At 39.5% G+C, this 21413-nt stretch overlaps 1 protein-coding gene across 3 annotated transcripts in view; it reads right to left on the bottom strand.

Moving 5' to 3' along the window:
* SNX29 (sorting nexin 29) overlaps positions 1 to 21413 on the bottom strand; it is a 407218-nt gene that overhangs the window by 374572 nt on the left and 11233 nt on the right. For all 3 annotated transcript variants that reach the window (XR_004536445.1, XM_033914223.1, XM_033914221.1), the window contains exons 4-7: positions 14655 to 14779; positions 6487 to 6667; positions 4646 to 4716; positions 258 to 506 (exon numbers count right to left, since the gene is read on the bottom strand). Coding sequence is in view for 2 of the 3 variants with exons in the window: in XM_033914223.1 (XP_033770114.1) it covers positions 258 to 506; positions 4646 to 4716; positions 6487 to 6667; positions 14655 to 14779 (626 nt within the window). In the remaining variant the exon portion in view is untranslated. The remainder of the gene's footprint in view (positions 1 to 257; positions 507 to 4645; positions 4717 to 6486; positions 6668 to 14654; positions 14780 to 21413) is intronic.

The following is a 21413-nucleotide window of genomic DNA, read 5'->3' as shown; positions in this document are numbered from 1 at the left end:
AAAAGAGAAATAAATAAAATTACTAAAAATATTTTTTTATATTGGGGAGGGTCTTAAAAAATGATCGGCCCTGGGTGTCACATACCCTAGGTACGCCACTGCTTCTTCTATAAATTTTTGACTGTAACTGGTTTAAGACTTCCCTTACACAGGACAGAATCTTGCCGAGGCTAAGAAGCACTAAAATTGTGCTAATGAGTGGAAACACGTTCAACTTTGGTGAATGAACATGACAGGATGATAACACGTAAACTTACCAAAGTTTGTATTCTTAGATACAACTGGGAGAGGGTCAGAGTCTTGGTCAGGTTTGATCAAGATGGAGACTGCAGAAGAAGCAGTTATTTCTCTGAGAAGGCTACTAACACTCTGGGTGGATTCCTTCAACAAGGAGGTTACATTTTGGGTCGATTCCTTTAAAAGGTCAGAAACTGTAGGAGCACATTTAGCCTGTCCATTTAAATCCTTGTTGTCAATGTTGATTGCAAAAAGGATTGAATTCAAACCTTCATATAAAGAAATAAGAAAATAGATAAAATATCAGCAAAATTATGTATGTTCTCTCAGAAGTTCTAACATATATTCTACCTAGAAAAGCAAACAACTGAGTTCTATGCATCCACATGTTTTACGGCAAAAATTTTTTTACTTTATTTTTTTATTTCATATTTTCTTAAACAATTTGAATCTTTAACTCATTGATGTAAGCATCAACTTTTACCAACTTTACCTCTCCCCCTCTTTTAATAAACCGTAGCGTGATTTTTAGCATCAGCTGTGGCGGTAACGGGGGGGGGGAGGTAGTACTAACTTAATATCTGTACAGCAGTCCCAAATTTAAATACAGTCTGTTGGGTGATAAAACAGAAAGAGGTACCCTTACCATCAGAGACAAATTATCGTTGCGATGGTAATCTTGTACAAAGAGGGCCAGATTCTATTTAAATGATGCCTACGTTGGGCATCTCTAGGCACTCTGATTGCATGCAACCCAAATTATCTTAATTAGCTTAAATGACGTGGAAATTGACCGCACCATTGAAGTTAATTTTTATTTTTTATTTTTTTTTAATTAAGAGTTCAGAGCGGTGCCTAACAACGCCTAAGTCAAGGCATCCTTCAATGCCTAATACCACCTACCTGAAAAGTAAGCATGGTTATGGGCAGAGAATAGGTGTGGTTGACTTAAGCGTTGCTAGGCATCTGAGTTAGGTGCCGGTAAATTACCGACGTTCACTAAGTTCACTTAAGTGCCACTAGGCATGATTCTACAAGTGGCGCCTAGCAGTTGATTGACAAATGTGCACCTACATTGTAGATGCACTTAGGTGCCATTTATAGAATTTGGCCTAGAATGTCTAGTGCATATAAGTGCATATGTTGAGTATATTCTACAATGGCAACATAGACACCTATATACCTTTACAAAATAGTTTCTCCTGCCTTGGACAGGTATATCTTTGGAAGCTTTTGGGTAGCCTGAATGTGTATGTGCCAGTAAAATCTTTCTACAAAAAAAAGAGAATTTACTAATTTGAACTATAATAAAAATCTATAACATAAATCTTATAAATAATAGTGCTCAGTAAAAGCCAAAGTGAACCATAATACGTGAGCGCAGGGTTCTATTGGTTCATCAAGCTTAAGTCATCATTGCACTCCTCCCTCCCTACCAAATAAATAAAGCAGGTAAAAGCCAGCAGTAAATAAATAAGAGTAGAGGAGTGCACAGTGCTCCCCATCAAATCAAAACAAAACTCAAAATACAAAAGTCACAATAAATATCCAAGTTCATTCATTTCAAAGTTCAGCATGCGACCTATTATTGGAATAGAACCCCACATCGGGCTTCATAGCAGCATTACTGCTAGTAGACTTTTTCAATGCAAAGCAGTAATGCCGCTATGAAGCCCAATGTGGGGTTCTATTCCAATAATAGGTCGCATGCTGTTTGAGAAAATAGTGCTGCAAATATCTTCCTCTTGATAAAGCGAATAGGGAAACACGTATTGTGTCAACTCACCGGAGACCATATACTGTGTCGAGGAAGCTCTGGATTTTACAGATGAATTGTTTGAAATGATAAATTGAAGCTGGATGAATGAACTTTGAAATGAATGAACTTGGATATTTATTGTAACTTTTGTATTTTGAGTTTTGTTTTTGTTTTGATTTGATGGGGAGCACTGTGCACTCCTCTACTCTTATTTATTTACTGCTGGTTTTTACCTGCTTTATTTATTTGGTAGGGAGGGAGGAGTGCAATGATGATTTAAGCTTGATGAACTAATAGGACCCTGCACTCACGTATTATGGTTCACTTTGGCTTTTACTGAGCACTATTATTTATAAGATTTATGTTATAGATTTTTATTATAGTTCAAATTAGTAAATGCTCTTTTTTATTTTTTAGAAAGTACTAACCAGTGAGTAGAGAATTATATATACAGTTTTATGCTCCCATTTATAGTGAGAGTGTTGTGCCAGTAAAATTCCACACTACTGTGTGCATTTTGTAAAACACATAAATTAGTGCTGATCCCACATCTATTATGTCTTTTCTACATCCCTGGAAATGGCTACACATGTATGTGCAGATCAGAGGAACATAAGGATTGCCATCCTGTGTCAGACAAGATACCCATCATCCTGTGGCCAAGTCATATCATAAATACTTGAAAAGAATCCCAAAGAGTATTTAGGTTCCAGCATGCTTTCCCAAGTCTACCTCAATAACAGTTTAGAGACATCTCCTCCAGGAATTTATACATACCCTTTTCCTAAGGCCAGATATGCTAACTTCTTTTATCACCTCTACAGCTATGAATTCCAGAGTTTAAAATTATGTATTTTGTGAACAAATATTTTCTCCCATTTGTTTTAACTGCATACTTAGAAACTTCATGTGTCCCCTAGCCTTTCTATTTCATGAAACCAATTTGCATCTACTCATTCCACTGCAGGTAAGTGCTATGATGTGCAACTGCAAGGAGACATACACATGGTTAGGCCCTGGCCACTACATCCTAGGATACACTGGGCTGGTACCATTTTGTAGATGGAAGCAGGAGCAAGTGGGCATCACTCCTGCTTCCAACTTACAGGTACAAGGGAATGGGGAAGGGGACCACTTGGTCACCGGGGATAACCTCTTTGCACCACCAGGCTGAGTTGGAACAATGCTCAGGGAGGGGTGATTTTTGCAGAAGCCCATCTGGGGCAGGGTGGTCAGGTTGTTGGAAGAGAAGGAGGTACCCTTAGACACCTCTTCTCTCAACCAATCTTTCTAATGCTGCCCTGGATCTAGTATTAAGTGTAACACATCCAAGAGCCTTTTTTTTTTTTTTTTTTAGGAATTGCTATGGGGTTCTCAATGGCCACATTTATATACTACTTTTCATTATCTCTATAGCACTACTGGACATATACAGCGCTGACTATCAAAACATAGAAGAGACAGTCCCTGTTCAAAAGAGTTTATAATCTAGTCAAGACAAACTAGACAAGAAGGTGCATCTATACTCAGTGTTCAGGTGGAGGAATTATAAAGGGAGTGTTAAGATAGATATTGGTGCTTAGCAGGTGGGCTGGAGTTTGGAATTGAAAGCAGCTTCAAAGAAGTGGCCTTTGAGTCTATATTTGAATACTGCCAGAGACGGACCTTGACATACCGAATCAGGCAGTTTGTTCCAGGCAAAACACGAGGAACAGTAGACACCAGTTGTAACAGTCATTGAGATGATTCTATTTCACTTCGTACACTATTTAAACCTATTGGAATGTTTTGGGGACGTAGCTGGAAAAACAGCTAAGTGAAATTAAACATTTTAGGGGTTTTTTTTTGTGGGGTGGGGGGGTTTATCGACCAGTGCTCAGGCCTAAGTGAGCTGCGAGCCATGGAAAAGAATGGAAACTAAAAAGTGCCACAAAAGCCTAGGAAAAACATAGGAAGCAAAAGAAAGTATAAATAAAAGAAGGTTCCCATGTTACACATGAAAAAAGGGTAAAAAGTGCGAGATACAAAAAATATCACTGGGCAGAAAAGGCGCCACAGAGATGAATGAAACATATCTGAAAAGCTCCAAAGAGAAAACGAAACTGAGGCTAGCGCACGAGTTGGGCAAACTTGAAGACATGTGCACATGCATGGTCGGCCCTGCAAAAGGTTTCCAGAAGTTAAAGGAGCATAGGGCAGCGTCTGCACCAGGGCTTCATCAGTAACATCGCCCATATGTGAGAACTATAGTTTTCTCCATTGTCCAGGTACAAAATAACACCCCCTCCCCTTTTAGAAAGCCGTATTAGGCTTTTTGTATCGCTGGCCGCAGGAATTCTAGGAATTCTATGAGCATCATAGCTAATACTGCCACAGCCAGCAATAAAAAAATCTAAAGCGGCTTCATAAAAGGAAGGCTAAATATCTGTATATATGTAAACCACAAAAAGGCGATATACAAGTCCCATTTCCATTCCCTTGTCCTCTGAGAACAATAAAATGACATCATGGATTATCAAAGTGATAACTATTGTATTTTTAAAAGGCAAGATTAGATAAGTAAAATTTTTATATTCAAAATAATGGAAATAGCAAAGAATGCTTATTATTATAATTTTGCTTGGGTTTTCCAAAACAAAAGTGACCTACCAGCTGCCATTGTGGGAAGCATACTAGACCGCTCCTCATCCATCAAAAAAGACCAGTCTTCATAGAAGACACTGCAAATGGTAAATTAAAGTATTGTAGTATGTTTTACTTAGCACTGTATTGAACAATCTGAGTGTCTATTTATAGAAAATGGATCAGATAGCATTTCAGAGTACCAAAAGTCAACTCCACTGAAATGCACTAAGAGAGAGAACTTGACCTGTTTCTAAACTTGGGGCAAAGAGGAGCAGTTGTCGACCGAAGGAATGACCAGTTCTCTCTTTTTTGTTAACAGTAAAGGGAATCTTTTAAAGAAATCAGTCAATGCCAGCAAAAAGCAACATGAGGTGTTTTATTAACTTAACTAGTGTTTAAACCCGTTACATTAATGGGTGCTAGAATATATGTCTGTCTGTCTTTCTTTCTTTCTGTGTCTCTCCCTGCCCCTGTCTCTCTCTTCCTTTCTTTCTTTCTCCCTCCCGCTATCTGTCCTTCTTTCTTTCTGGTTCTCTCTCTGGCACCCTGTCTGTCTTTCTTTCTTTCTGTCTCTCTCCCTGCCCGCTGTCTTTGTGTATCTGTCTTTCGTTCTAATGTGCTGCCTACCTGCCTGTCTTTCTGTCTCTCCATGGCCCCCTTCTGTCTCCCCTCTCCCAAAGCAAACCAAGATTACTTCCAGGCCCCCTTTCCCTCTGCAGCAGCAGCATTTCCCTCCCACCCTTTCCTGTGCAGCAGCAGCATTTCCCGCCCTTCCCTGTGCAGCAGCTGCAGCATTTCCCCACACACACACACACACTTCCCTGTGCAGCAGCAGCAGCATTTCCCAGCCTTCCCTATGCAGAAGCAGCATTTCCCCCCACCCACCCACACACTTCCCTGTGCAGCAGTAGCATTTCCCACCCTTCTCTGTGCAGCAGCAACATTTCCAGGCCTTCCCTGTGCAGAAGCAGTATTTCCCCCCCATACACACACTTCCCTGTGCAGCAGCAGCATTTCCCACCCTTCCCTGTGCAGAAGCAACATTTCCCACACACACACACACACACACACACACACTTCCCTGTGCAGCAGCAGCATTTCCCACCCTCCCTGTGCAGCAGCAGCATTTCCCACCCTTCCCTGTGCAGCGGCAGCATTTTCCCCACACACACACACTTCCCTGTGCAGCAGCAGCATTTCCCGGCCTTCCCTGTGCAGAAGCAGCATTTCCCCCACACACACACTTCCCTGTGCAGCAGCAGCATTTCACACACACACACACACACACATTTCCCTGTGCAGCAGCAGCAGCATTTCCCGGCCTTCCCTGTGCAGCAGCAGCATTTCCCGCAGCCCCCTTCCCAGCCACCACGTTTAAATTCACAGAAAAGCGCTGCGTCGCGCTACCGCTGTCTTCGGCGTCTTCTATCCATTGCGGCCAACCCTAGCGGAAACAGGAAGTAATCAGAGAGGGCGGGCCGCAGTGGACAGAAGACGGCGAGGCCAGCGGTAGCGCGGTACAGCGCTTTTCTCTGAATTTAAACGCAGGTGAGCCGGCAAGAAGGAGGAGGCTTAAAAGTAGCTGGTTTTGGCGGTGAGTGAGGGCGGGGGGGGAGTCGCCGGCTGTGCTGTGTCTCTCCGTGTTCGATTTCAAAAATGGAATTTGGCACGGAGGGACACAGCACTTGTCAGGTACCCACAGCCTCTTAAGTGCACATGCGCGCTTAAGAGGATTATTATTATAGATATTCTATTGTTCACAATGCCTCATCATAGGCTATATTTAAAAATAAACTATGCACTGCAGATATGAACTGCCCCCCCAAAAAGAAAGAAAAAGCCAAAATTTTAAAAAAATGATTTACCTAAGTCGGTTTTTATCTCCAAGCAGCATATGTACATATCTCTCTAGGGAATGTTCATTTAAAGCACACCGAAGCCAGGCTCGTCCCCTGCCAACATCTGTAGTGATGTTCTTCAGGGAGTAGAAGCGCTGCAGTTCATGTTTATTCAAAATTTCTTTTACGTAATACCAAAACACTGGATCTATAAAGGAAAAACAGAGAGATGGACCTTCTCATCTTCCTTGGCAAGTTTCCACAATCTTATCAGAAGTCACTAACACCCACAATAGAGGGTATTTTTATATAACATCACAAACCAAATAGTTTACAAATTTAGAATAAATCTATTTAGATTGACTCTAGAAAATGTTACAAAAACTAATTATGATCTCAATTCTAAAATGTATGAAAGATTATTTCTGAAATAACCAGGATTTTAATAGCTTCCAAAACCTCAAATAGTTCTGCTCCATTCGAATTACAATTGTTTCAAGTTTCAAGTTTATTAAAAAAAATTTTATACCGCTTATTCAAATTTCTAGGCGGTGTACATTAATAATAATAATTTTAAAAAATATCTTTAAAAAGGAACAAAACAAGAATTTCGTACTGCAGAGATTATGGGCTCCTTTTACGAAGGTGCGCTAGCGGTTTTAGCGCACGCCTAGCGCACGCTACACACTAACACCTCCATAGAGCTTGCGTTAGTATTTTTCGTGTGGCGCAGGGTTAGCGCGCGCTAATCTTTAGCGGGTGCTAAAACCGCTAGCGCACCTTAGTAAAAGGAGCCCTATGTTTCTAATTTACTTATGAAAAATTGTTTAAGACAAAACTGAAAGAAGATCAAGTTTATACTTATATTGTGAACAACTAGTATAGCTTTCAATTTTAAAATGAATTAACAAGAACAAATAAGATGGAATAAAACCGTATAACATTTTTAAAGACACTTCACCAATTAACTCGGCTTCTTTTCAGAGCTCTCAGCCGATGTGTACAAGATCAGCAGGACAAGAGTCTTATGTCAGACCCAGTTACATCAGAAACAAAACATAATGACTTTCAATACCTTTTTTAAAGACAATGTGTTATTTTATTTTCTTTCCCTACTTGCTTATGAATTATATTTAATCTTACTTATTGTTATGCCTTTTTTCTTCATTTTATATCATTTCTGTCATTTTTAATTTCGCCAGAATTCTATTGTTTAACGGTCTCCCCTTATGCATTTACTCTTTGATCTTCTCTCTTCTATCTACCAAAGAATTTAATTCAATGCTATCTTGTTAAAATATTTATTTCTACTCCCTCTTCTATCTTTATTTTTAATTAATTTATTAATCTCCAGGTACTTTAGTTAGATTGTGAGCCTTCGGGACAGAAAGGGAATTTTTTAAGTACCTTTATTATTTTCTTATTTTTAATTTTAATGTATATTTTCTGTAAACCGCTTAGAACTTAACGGATGTAGCGGTATATAAGAAATAAATTACATTACATTACATTACATTAATTGAAATTCAATTCAATTTCGTAGGGAAAGCCCATGGAAGAGTCTCAGGAAGGGAGTGTTGTGCTTAAATTTAGGTTTGTATAAAAAGTATTTTGCAACAAAACTGAAGTCTAGTCAGTTGCAGGTAAAGAGACTTGCAATAATTAAGAAGAAAGAAAATAACTGTATGAATCATCTTAAAGAAAAAATATATTCCTCTATAATATTACCAAAATCTGACCTCTCCTCTCCGAGAACACTACCAAAAGCCTTGTCCATCACCTCTCACTTACCCCCTCTTTTACGAAACTGCGATAGCAGTTTTTAGTGCGGAGAGCCACGCTGAATGGCCCGCACTACTCCCAATGCTCATAGGAACTCAATGAGCGTCGGGAGCAGCACGGGCCATTCAGCGTGGCTCCCCGCACTAGAAACTGCTATCGCAGTTTCATAAAAGGAGGCCTTAGATTACTGCAGCTTGCTTCTCTTAGGTCTTCCACTCAACCATCTCTTTCCCCTTCAATCCATTCAAAATTCTCTGTTGTATGACTTATATTCGCAAAAAAAACACCATACTCACATTACCCCTCTCCTCAAGTCACTTCATTGGCTCCCCATTCATTTCCAAATACAGTGCAAACTCCTCTTATTGACTTAAAAGTGCATTCACTCTGCAGCCCCCTCAATTTCTCTCCTCACTTATCTCCCTCTATGCTTCCCCTTGTGAACTCCATTTATCGCACAAGTTCCTCCTATCCATACCCTTCTCCTCCACTGCCAACTCCAGACTCTGTCCCTTCTATCTTGCTGCACCATATGCCCAGAACACACTGCCTGAATCATTAAGTCAGGTTCTGCCTCTATTTTTCTATACCACCATACTTTTTTGAGGCTGCTTTCAACTCCTAACTCACATTCACCATAAGATAGCATGGAATGCTGCTACTATTTGGGTTTTGGTCAGGTGCTAGTGACCTGGATTGGCCACAATAAGAACGGGCTTCTGGGCTTGATGGGCCATTGGTCTGACCAAGTAAGGCTATTCTTATGTTCTTATGTTATACCTATGTCCATTCTATCATTCTCTCTGCAAGAAACTCTCAAACCCTTTATGTGCTGCCTGTCTAAATTAGGATTATAAACTCTTCTGAGCAGGGACAGTCTATTACATGTTAAATGTACAGCGCTGATTATGCCTTTCAGCACTATATAAATGATAAATAGTAGTAGCAGTAGTAGTAGTAGTAGATTTGTCACAAAAAAAAACTCACATTTTTGAAAAAGCAAAAGCTAGTCTAGCATTCTTAACCTATAAATCTCACCTCACCCCAAGACTGTGACCTTAGTGAAAAAGAGATACAATCAAATACAAGACTAATCTCTGGTAAGAAAGATGAGGAGCTTCCCATTCATAACAATGATATTTTAGCAATATTAAGATTCATGAAATTCTGTAGACATCCAGCTTGACATTTTATGAAAACAAAGCCTTATACTCAAATGTTTCTTCTGCAGTAACAGGAAAAATGATCTGCACATAGTCCACTTATAGGTAACAGGACAATCCCAATCTTTTTAGTAATATACCAGACTCTATATAATGTGGCTCGAAATAATGCAGGACCAATTACAACACGGTCAAGGGGTAGACACCTTTTTTTGTTATTATTATTATTCTTTGCACTCCCATATAAGGCATATTCACTTACACTGCGGTCAAATATCTTAGACCCTTAATATCAACGTTATATGGGGTCTATAGTGTACTCCCAAAGATCTAAAAACACATTGAACAATAATGGGGACAAAGGTGAATCTGGAAGAACAACCTGGTGATCAAGTGAAAGTTAGTAATCCTAATAACTATCACCAAAAAGTAGTTACAGACCAACATTCCAGTAAATGTAGTCCTGCATCACTGAAATTTGCAGTATGTATAGGATTTAAGTGGATCTAACAAAAAAAAGCAAAAAAAATTGGTTACTTCTAATAGGTGTTCACCAGGAAGAGTGTCAGACCAGTCCTTACACATGTAATAATATTATCTGATAAAACTGGGGTCAAAGCTTTGAGCTTTGCAACAAAGTGTAAGAGCTTTCAAGAATTTTGTTGAGTATGTGTAGAAGTTACCAGGCTAATATTGTCACCCCATCAATTCAACAAAGAGCTTATTACTAAGAGAAGAAGCTGGGTATCTTGTTGTCCCTTTAAATTTTGTGCTTCCTGCAGCGCACTTTCACTGTGTTTGCATCACTATACCACCTTTCACCTCAGCAATTTCACTTCTTGGTAGTGTCATATTATCTTCATCTTTGCTCTGTTCACGTTTTGTGTTTGTCTCTGTTGCCCTCTTTGTATTTTAACTACGTTAGCTTCTTATTCCTTCAGACACCAATTGGCTATATCCTTGAAGATCGCCGCCGCTTTGCGGCAGTATCACAGACTCCACACCCGGAAACAAAACCGGTAGCCCCTTTAAATTTTGTGCTTCCTGCAGTGCACACCGCAAAGATGGCTTAAGGAGCATAACATGCTCCTTCATGCGCTTCCTGAGAAAGCAGCCTACAACACAACAATGCACCCCTTTGTCTTCCTATTATTAATACTTATCTGCCAGTCCTTTTCTTCACTCTTACCTTCTGGAAATATGACAATAGAATCTCATATCCCAGTTCATTGGAGTAATGTAATGTAATGTAATTTATTTCTTATATACCGCTACATCCGTTAGGTTCTAAGCGGTTTGAAGAAAATATACATTAAGATTATAAATGAGAAGTAAGAAGGTACTTAAAAAATTCCCTTACTGTCCCGAAGGCTCACAATCTAACTAAAGTACCTGGAAATTAATAAAGAAGAGAAAATAAAGATGGTTGAAAAAAGAAAAATTCTATGTGAACTTATAGGATGGAAATTAAACTGACAGTGAAGAACTGTATGAAAAATACATATGGAATGCAGTTAGAGAGGGTAGGTTACAATCTATTTATGGTATTTGTTTAATTGGAAGGTATTAAGGTGGGTAATTTGGGGGAAGGTTATCTGAAGGTAGGTGAATCTTCTGGAGTCTCACATCTACCCCAATAACCATTACACTAAACCATCATTTCACACAAGATGCCTTCAATCAATCCCTCTAACATCATCCTCCCCCCAAAAAATCTATATTATGTACCATCGACCACTAACTTAACTTTTGGCTTACTTAATGTTCGCACTATCAAAACCAAACATTACCTAATAAAGGCATTCTCTGTTTTACAGAAATCTGGCTATCGGAGGGAGAAGAGGCTTACCTCTCGCAAGCAAGCCCTACTGGTTGTTCATTCCAAATACAAACACGTCATGGTCAGAAAGGAGGCAGTACTGCAGTCATTTACAATTCCTCTCTACCCCTTAAATTTGATATAACCTTTAACCATCATATTCACAACTTTCTTCAATTTAGAATATCCTCCTCCCCACAGCTTAACTTTCTTCTCCTTTACTTTCCTCCTCTGATCATTTAAGACTCTCTTATGTTCTTGCAATCATCTATCTTTGACTATTGCATTTCTAATAATAATAATAATAACAGTTTATATACCACAGGACTGTGAAGTTCTATGCGGTTTACAAAGATTAAAAGATGGTACAAATTGATTGAACTTAACAGAGGTGAAAACTAGTGATTAACAGCTCTAGGAATCAGGTATTGTGGAGGAAGAATTGTACGGGTCAGCTGCCTAGATACTTCAGGAATAGATATGTTTTTAGGCATTTCCTAAATTCCCCATAAGTAGTAGGCGTAAGCAATTGTTCTAGATCTTTACCCCATAATGCTGCCTGATGTGAGAAAAGGTGCTGATGGTGTCTTGAGTTTACATCCTCTAACTGTAGGTTCTAACATCAATCCAATACTACTAGGAGATTTCAACATCCATTTTGACGATCCTAAGAATTCCAATACATCAAACTTCTTGACCCTAATTTCAGACATTTCTCTATTCCCATTAATATCTAGCCCGACTTATGCTGCCGGACACACTTTAAATATGGTTTTCATTCCTAATATCCTAAGCCAATTTTTTCAATTTCAACATATCACATCTCTCCTATGGACGGACCATTTGCTAATCACTTTTACTCTTAAAATACCTCTTGATAGAACAAAAAAAACTCTGTAAAGGACTACTGTTTTAGAGATCTTAGCAAAATTACTCCCTCTACAATTCAAAACACACTGGAACTTCAGATAGAAGACTTCTCATCATTAACAATTAATGAGAAGACAACCACATGGAATTATTCCATGCAAAATCTGATGAATAAGATTGCTCCCTTAATACATCTCCTCATCTTCCTCTGGGTGTCATCGTAGACAATACAATGAAACCTTCTGCCCAATGTGCAGCAGCGGCCAAAAAAATCAAACAAGATGCTAGGAATTATTTAATAAGGGATGGTTAACAAGACTAAGAATGTTATAATGCCCCTGTATCGCTCCATGGTGCAACCTTATCTGGAATACTGCATTCAATTCTAGTCTCCTTATCGCAAGAAAGATAAAGTGGCGCTAGAAAAGGTTCAAAGAAGAGTGACCAAGATGGTAAAAGGGATGGAACTTCTCTCGTATGAGGAAAGACTAAAATGGTTAGGGCTCTTCAGCTTGGAAAAGAAACGACTGAGGGGAGATATGATGGAAGTCTACAAAATCCTGAGTGGAATAGAACGGGTACAAGGTTCACTAGCCTGGGGAGATCGAGTGAAAAGTATACCGAAAAACATTCACTTTCCTTGGGTCAAAAAAGGGCCTCAAAGCGTCCCAAAGGCCAAAAATCAAAACGTGAGCAAATTAAACCAAACAATAAAGAAGAATAAAGAAAAATCACAAAAAACTAGTATCAGGAAGGCAAAGAAACGATTTTGTTTAATGCACTGAGGAGAAACTGAAGACACAGTTTCTCGTCTCCAAGGAAAACTAAGAACTGATGGTCCCACAAGATGGTGTCAGGCAGGAAGGCACTGGCATTAGCACACACACAGTACGGGCATTGCTTAAAGATTTAAAGTGACAGCGCACTTAGCAGTATCCATACTGAGTTCCGTGGATGACATTACCCACATGTGAGAATATTATACCTGCTTGTCCTTGGAGAAACTGATACCACAGCATCCCTTCTCTGTATCTGCATCTATATCCTACCCTTTGCCTGGATTGCCCCTCTCTCCTCCAGCATCCAGTTCTACCCCAGCCAGCTCCCAAAAGGCATTTATTATTCATTTGATTGTATAGACATTTATCATGCATGTTAAAAAAATATAGCATTTCTTACCAAAAAGACATCTCCACTAAGCCGTGTTGTGATGTGGTAAATCTTATCAGTACACCTTCTGTAAAACATGATGCCTGAAGAACACAAAACTAAAAACTGAACTGTACACAGCTACATGGTACAAAATTGTACATTAAATACGAATTAAAATCTAAAAACAACCTACAACTTGCAAACAATTGAAAAATAAAACCATCGTTTCCTGTTAACTTTAGTTGAGGTAGATCAGTTTACATTAGGAGCTCTCAACCCAATCCTCAGGACCCACCAAGCCAGTCTAGTTTTCAAGATATCCACAATGAATATGCATAAGACAGATATGCATACAATGGAGGTAGTATATGTGTAAATTTCTCTCTTGCACATTCACTGTACATATTCTAAAAACCCGACTGTCTGGTGTGTCCCGAGGACTGGGTTGAGAACCCCCGATTTACTTGGAATTCTAAAAGAAGCCTAATGTTTCAAAGGACTTAAAAGTAAGGACCCTTTTAGTATTTGTTCAAAAGGTTTACACTAAATTGCTGCAACCAATTAAGTAAACATTAATTAACAAGCAAAATATTGATTTCAAACCACACTAAATATTAATATTAGCAAGTCAATTTTCAATTTGGTTTAGAATCCATTTCTGTACATTGTTCTCTGAGAAAATGTCAAAATACAGTAGAATCTCAGTTATCCAACACCCACGGGAATTGGTGGATACCGGATAACTGTTTTCCTGGTTAATTGAGAATGTGTTAGAAACCTCGTTTAACACACTCTCAATTCCTTCCCTTCCCCCTCCCTCCCACCCCAAAGCACCAGCATGGCAACAGTCCTGAGCCGCAAAGCCCTCCTCCCTCCCTCAAGCCCCAAAGTGGAAGAAGCAGGTGGCGATCCTCAGCCACGAACTCCCTCGCTTCCTCTCTCTTCCTTAGCCGAGCACAGGAGGCAGCCTCAAAACAGGCTTCCTCTGATGTATCGGAAGTGATGCATAAGAGGAAAAGCCCTGTTGGGGCTGGCCATGAGCAGCCTGTGCCTCCTGCTGACTGCTGCACTTCGGGGGGGGGGAGGGAGTTTGCCGCTCAGGACCGCTACAAGTTTCTGCCACTTTGGGGCTTGAGGGAGGGAGGAGAGCTTTGCGGCTCAGGATTGCTGCTGCGTTGATGCTTCAGGGCGGGAGGGAAGGGTTTTGTAGCTGCTTTGGGGCTTGGGGACTTTGAAAGAGGGAGAGAGGATTCGCGGCTCAGGATGTTGACAATGATGCTTCGAGGCACATCTTTTTTCCACCGGTGATTTTTTTGCTGGTTGTATGAAAGTCCTGGTTAACTGAGACCCAATTAATCAAGACTCTACTGTACAGTATAATTAAGAAGATTAGTAGTAACTGTAGTTACCTGTTTCTGTTTTACTTGAGAATCCTGCTGCCTGCTTGATTGCTGCTGCTGTTAATGCTAAACCTTTGCTTCTTTTTAAGCCATGCTGCAGTACAGCTTCAAACTGAGCGCACAAGCAAATAACTCTGCAAAACAATAAATACTTAAACGACCATGTGACAAAAGAAAGAAATATAATTCTTGAATAATGCAGAGATGAAATAAGGGCAGAGTCTTGGTGCATCCCAACATCTGCGCTCTTGGATCCTGGTCAAAGGATTCTATGCTTCCGGTTTCATTGTGCCGATTAACAAGTAAATGACAAGTCGCTGCAATTAATGTTAATTTTGTCTCATCAACTCTTGGAAGCCATACAGCCTTTCAATTCAACACAAATTTATTAAGACATAAACCATTCAGACAAGCGGCATAATACAATTAACTTGAAAAAAATGAGTTGATTCAAGAGAGAGAGAAAAAAAAAACTGCAGGCATGGGGTTAACCATGATTCACAAAACTGAAACAAGAATTTCAGTTCCTCATTTAGGCTGTTTCTCCAAGCCATGCAATTTATTTTTTCTAATTTGTACACTTATTATATTTCTATTATATACATTATGCCTCAATACAATGCATTGATTAATGCATTTTTTTTTAACAGGAACTTAAAACACTCATTTTTTATTGTTCTATGTTCACATTGTGACAGAATTAGTTTCCTTCAATTGTGAACAGGAAGAACAAAAACATGAGAGAAGACAAAAACAACTTTTAAAGTGCAAGTTGGTACACATTAAACAACTACTGCAACAATTTGTATAAAAACATTTCTTCAGGCACCCAATGTAGTTAGATGAACAAAAGTAGTAAGGTGATCTGACTCCCACACATTATTTCCCTTAGATCACACTGCATTAAAATGGGCCCTGAAGCAAAGAAGGTACTTTGACACACTTGAATGTATTTATTAAATATCTCATAAGCAAATTATATCACTTTTCCACATAATCACCCTGTTTTGTGTTACATTTTTCCCAGCATCCTACTAACTTCTTAATGCTATCAGAAATTAAGAAAATAGTATGGAAAGGGAAGGGGGAAGAAGGGTTTAGATACATATACATTTGTTATTATCTTGATAGATTTATCAAGTGTTGTTTGTAAATCTATGTATCACTTTTATTGTACACTTGTTGAAAGATTAAAAATGAATAAAGAATTAAAAAAATAAAATACTATCAGAAAAGAATGTTTTTGGTTGAGCACATAGCCACTGATGAACCACAGCTTTCATGTCATCATCATAGGAAAATCTTCTGCTCCTGAAAGCTTCTTTGAGTAACCCAAAAAGGTAGAAATCAGAAGGCACTAAATCTGGACTTCCTGCTTCAATTTTCGGAGTGTTTCCAATGTGCAGGCTGCAGTGTGAGGGGGGGGGTGTACATTGGCGTGCAATAATTCAATGCCCTTTAACAGGGTTTCTCTTTTAGAGCAGATAGCGGGTTTCAGCTCTCTTTGAAGTATGTCACAATAAATTGCACTTGTGACAGTTGTTCCTCTTTCCTGGCTGGTTTCAAGAAGGCCATTGAGAATCCAGAAGATGGTCAACATCAACTTTCCTGCCAATGGCTGCTTCTTGAATTTCTTCACCACAGGAGATGATAGATGCTTCCATTGCATATACTCTGCCGCTTGCTTTCTGGCTCATAGTGATGAACTGCATTTTGGATGCTACAGAGGGACATTCTTAAGTATGCCAAAGCCATTATAAAATACTAGCACAGAGTCACATCAGCACACCAAAAGGTAGGCACGTCCACTTAGGACAGGTCAATGGTTGGCTTTAATTGAGTATGTCTATGTAAGCAACCAATAGTATTGTTTAAACAATTAAAATTTGGCTCTTCTGCATATGCAGATACTTTATATTCTCGATCTGAACGAGGAATACCTTGTATCTTCCTCGCTTGTTGAATAGCTAATAACAAGGGTTCCAAAACAATATCAAAAAGTAGAGGAGATAGAGGACAACCTTGTCTAACCCCCCTCTGCAATCTAACATGTTCTGAAAAATTATTATTAATATACAATCTAGCAGCAGGGGAGCTATACAACATTTGAATCATTTGTATAAATCCTGAACCTATACCAAACCATTCCATAATTGTGTGGGTGGGTAATATTTTAGAAAATCATATAATGTATAAATAATATATGAATATGTTTGGAGTATTAGGGTTGGAATTATGTAAGGGGAAGGTTGGGAGGGATCTCAGATCTGGTATTAAGGGATGTAATTAGGAATATTTTTAGTATACTGAATTTTATATAATTTAGGTATTAAAAGGGTTGGAAGGGGGTTTTTATTCATTATATTTATGTGGTACATGAAAGTTAATCAAATGCTGTTGTATAAGTTCAACTGTGTTTCTATGTTACACTTGTTGTAATATGTAAAAATGAATTTTTTAAAAAAAAAAAATTTGGCTCTTCGCATATTTCTTAAAGAACCAAATTTTGCACTGCCAGTCAGACCAACATAACAGGGTGTCAGCCTTCATGTCAAGATTAGATGCACTTCTGATACTGAAAGGAGCATAAATAGTCCTCACTGCAAGAATACGAATGACCTCACATCAAGCACTAAGATGATATGGAAGAACCCATTATAGTACTAATGAATTTTCTACCAACTTGAGCTATCAACAGTCACTTTGTAGTATATGTGAAGCACATTCGAGATTAGGAAAACGTATGCATTAGTGATCTGCCCATCAGCAAGAAGGTTTACAGTCCAGTGAAGCAGTCTGTGCATTCTTGATACAGACAAGTTAAATACTTTCTTTGTAAGTGAACAAAGTTGTTGTTTTTTTAAGTAACAGGTATAACCCATGATGCTTCACAAAACCTGGCAGGAAGAAAATTTACACAAGACACAAAATTATTCTGAATCACTGAAGCAGCAAAGGAACTGCAAAAGGATCTTCTGAGACTAGAAGACTAAAGTTGAGAATATTATTATGCCTCTGTATAGGTCTATAGTGCTAGTCTAGGTGGTGAATGTCATACAATGTTCCTTAATCATTTGTTAATGACTCCTCTAAATATAATACAGTTGTTCAAATGTTAAACACTAAAATAAGAGGAAACTCAATTAAACTAACAACCAGTGGACTGCAAACAAATCAGTGCACCATTAAGCTGTGGAATCTGCTGTCAAAGCGTGTAGTCAAGGCAACTAACACACTGGGGTTCAAAAGTACATGCAAAGTATACGATTTAGTTAAATCAAAGCGACATTATAGATGAGGACAGAAGCATAGTAAAAAATAAAAAAGAGCAGTGGAATGGGGAGATATTATTCAATACAAATACAGCCTTCTATATTTACCCATGGGAAAACCTTTCATAGTCCCTGGGCATAAAAGGGACCCTATCTGGAAAAATTATTTTCCTAGGTAAAAAAAAATTGTGTCAAATGAAAGTGGTGATCAACCACACCCTCCCACATGGGACATGGTGGAGCAACGCTTGCTCAATTGGCAGCTCCTTTACCATTTAACGGCCCTACGGCATGGTAAATTACATGGATATGCTCACATTTGGCGTAGATTTCGGGCTTCTGTGGGGGGTTGTGGCAGGGGTGGCTGGGGGCCTTGAGTTGAGCTTGGGGCTGGACTGGAAAGATTGGGACTTGAGGAAATTCATAATCATTTTTCTCTTTCATTTTTGGTTTGCGTATAACCTTGGATGTATCTCAACCTATTGGGTGCTGTGGGTTTGGCGTTTTGTCCCTGGGGGGAGGGGGAGGGGGTATGGGCTGTGTTCTGGTGGGTATAGTAGTCTGTTTTTGTTGAACTGTAGGGATTGCATATGTTTCTGCTCTGGGCTTCACTTCGGAAGTTTTCTGGAGCGTGGTGTAGTGCTTGTTGTTTCATTGCTGCTGTATCTCCTATGTATATGTAATACTTGCTGTGTTTATTGTTAATAAAAGCTTTCATTTAAAAAAAAAATGAAAGTGGTGCAAGGAGGAGATGATGCAGGGTCTAACTGCAAGAATGAAACATCATAATAAAAACTACTTATTGGGGAAAAAATGAAACGGATGAAGTTGTGGATATATGTCTCTGGAAAACAACTGGTTAATAAATGGGAAAATTAGGCCTTACCTACTGTTTTACTTTCCTTTAGTCCCTCTAGCAAAATCTTCAGATCCCCTGGAAAGGGCACGTAGTGAAACACTGCGAGCCCAAAGTGCCCGGAGAAGGGACCAAGGTCCCACAGAGCAAGGGAGAGTGTCCAAAGTCACAAAATGTGGAACAAGTTCCTGGAGACACCAGGATATCTTTTTTTTAATGTTTATTTACAGTTCAAACAATTTTTATTGATGCAAACAACAGAGTAAGCAAAACAATGGCAAAAAAGGGTTCACAGCAACAAACAATGAAGCATCTTCCTCAACACTATAACAAGAATCAACAGTTAAGGATTACCATCAACAAACCCTCTGCCAAGTCCACCCATGGCAAGCGAGGCCAGAGTCAGTGGAATGGCACCCTGAGGCCCTGGACTCTTATGAGCCCCTAAGAAGGCCTCTCCACCTCCCTCCCCCCACTCATCCCTAGAGATTATACCTATAACAAAGTACCAAAACCCAACGGTATACCCCCCCTTCCCACAACCCCAATCCCCCCACCCGGTAATCTCCACTGTGCCTCACCGTGACTCTCACACCCCAGCAACAGCTGAGTGCCTGGATTAGGACACCCATCGTAATACCTCACTTCATCCCTTTGGATGTAAGGAATGCAGATATGGCTCCCATATATTCAAGAACACTAACCAAGACCCCCTCCCCACATCCCTCACCTCCCAGGTAGCCAACTGATGTAACTGGTTCCTCCAATGTCAAAACACCAGAGGGTCCTGTACCGTCCAGTATTAAAGAATACTTTAATGTTTATTTAAAACAAAGAAGTGCAACAATCTGTGTCGAGCAATACCAGAATTACAATATATCTCAGAATAACTGGAAACTAGACCCTACACTGGCCATGTTTTGGCAATGAAACTGCCTTCCTCAGGGGTCTTTAAAAGCAAAAATATAAAAGGATAACTAAAGCTAATCATGAACAAGAATATAAAAATATAAAAACCAAAATATGAAGGAATAATACAGTGAAACCCAAATAAAGATGAAACATGAGAGATGAAATCAAAATGTGAATAAAGGAACAGTAAAAACAAAACGGAAATATGAAATCAAATTATAATTAAAATGTGACACTGAGCACCAAGGACATAACCCACGGACTGAAAACAGCTTTGATGTTGTGAGTTATGATTGACCACCATACTTTTTTGGGTTGGAAAAGAAAGGAGAGGTAAGGAGAGAAAAATGTGGCTGTAGATGATTGCTTGTGCCCCCTTAAATCATCTTAAAAAAAACTCGGCATGACGGCCTGCAGCAATCGAAAACGGTGGGGGATTAAAAAGTACGTGCCATAAGTTTGTGTATGCTAACAAGTTGTGCAATCTATAAACCATTGACCTGGCTTTCACATTAATTTCCAATAGAATCTTGATTAGGAGTGTGTGGCGCAGTGGTTAGATCTACAGCCTCCGCACCCTGGGGTTGTGGGTTCAAACCCCGCACTGTTCCTTGTGACCCTGGGCAAGTCACTTAATCCTCAATAGCCCCAGGTACGTTAGATAGATTGTGAGCCCACTGGGACAAAGAGGGAAAAATGCTTGAGTACCTGATTGTAAAAACCGCTTAGATAACCTTGATAGGCGGTATATCAAATCCTAATAAACTTGAAACTTGATTATCGAAAAAGGATTTAATATGCGTACGAATCTTAAACTAATATAGAATTTATTATTTATATACCACTAAGGGCTCCTTTTACAAAGCTGCGTTAGCGGTTTAATGCACGTAATAGCGTGCGCTAATTTTCCGGCCGTGCTAGCCGCTACCGCCTCCTCTTGAGCAGGCAGTAGTTTTTCGGCTAGCGCAGGGGTTAGCGCACGCTAAAAAGTTGCGTACAATAAAGCCGCTAACGCGGCTTCATAAAAGGAGCCTTAAGTGGTTTACATTCAGGTACTTTATCATATTTCCCTCTCTATCCTGATGGGCTCAAACTCTATCTAGTATACTTGGGGCAATAAGGGGATTAAGCGACTTGCCCAGGATCACAAGGAGCAGCGAGGGTGCTGAGGCTGTAGCTCTAACCCTTGCGCCACACACTCCCATAATCCAACAGAGAAACAAACAAAAAAGTACAAATCTGTTGTCGGGTTGAACGAGGGGCCGACTTGACAGATACTCGTGTTTAATAAAAAGGAAATAGAAACCCAAGATCGCTCACTTTTAAAATGCTGAAATACTCATGTTCAATAAAAAGAAAAGGTTACTCACTCTCAAAACGCTGGTGTCAACAAAACTTTGAGCACAACTTCAGGAAACAAGTTTATAAAGAACAAGAGTATTTCAGCATTTTAAAAGTGAGCATGAACCTGAAAGAAATAAGTATAAACCCTCTCAGCAGGATGGACTTTCCTCCACAAGTCACAAAGATTCCAGTGGTGCAAAAGGGACCAAAATCTTGTCCTATCCTTAGGCACCTCCTTGAACTTCAGAACAGAAGAAACCTGAGAGCTAAGTTCCTGAAGCTCCTCCTGGTGAAAAATGTGCACCACTGAGGGATCTTCCCCTGGCAAAAGAGCCTCTATCCGGGTCTCTTCACCAGAGAATCCTGCCCCAGCAGCTCAGCATT

This window comes from Geotrypetes seraphini, chromosome 11, assembly GCF_902459505.1.
Source record: "Geotrypetes seraphini chromosome 11, aGeoSer1.1, whole genome shotgun sequence".
In the NCBI taxonomy this organism is placed as follows: domain Eukaryota; kingdom Metazoa; phylum Chordata; class Amphibia; order Gymnophiona; family Dermophiidae; genus Geotrypetes; species Geotrypetes seraphini.
This window is presented reverse-complemented; position numbering and strand designations above follow the sequence as displayed.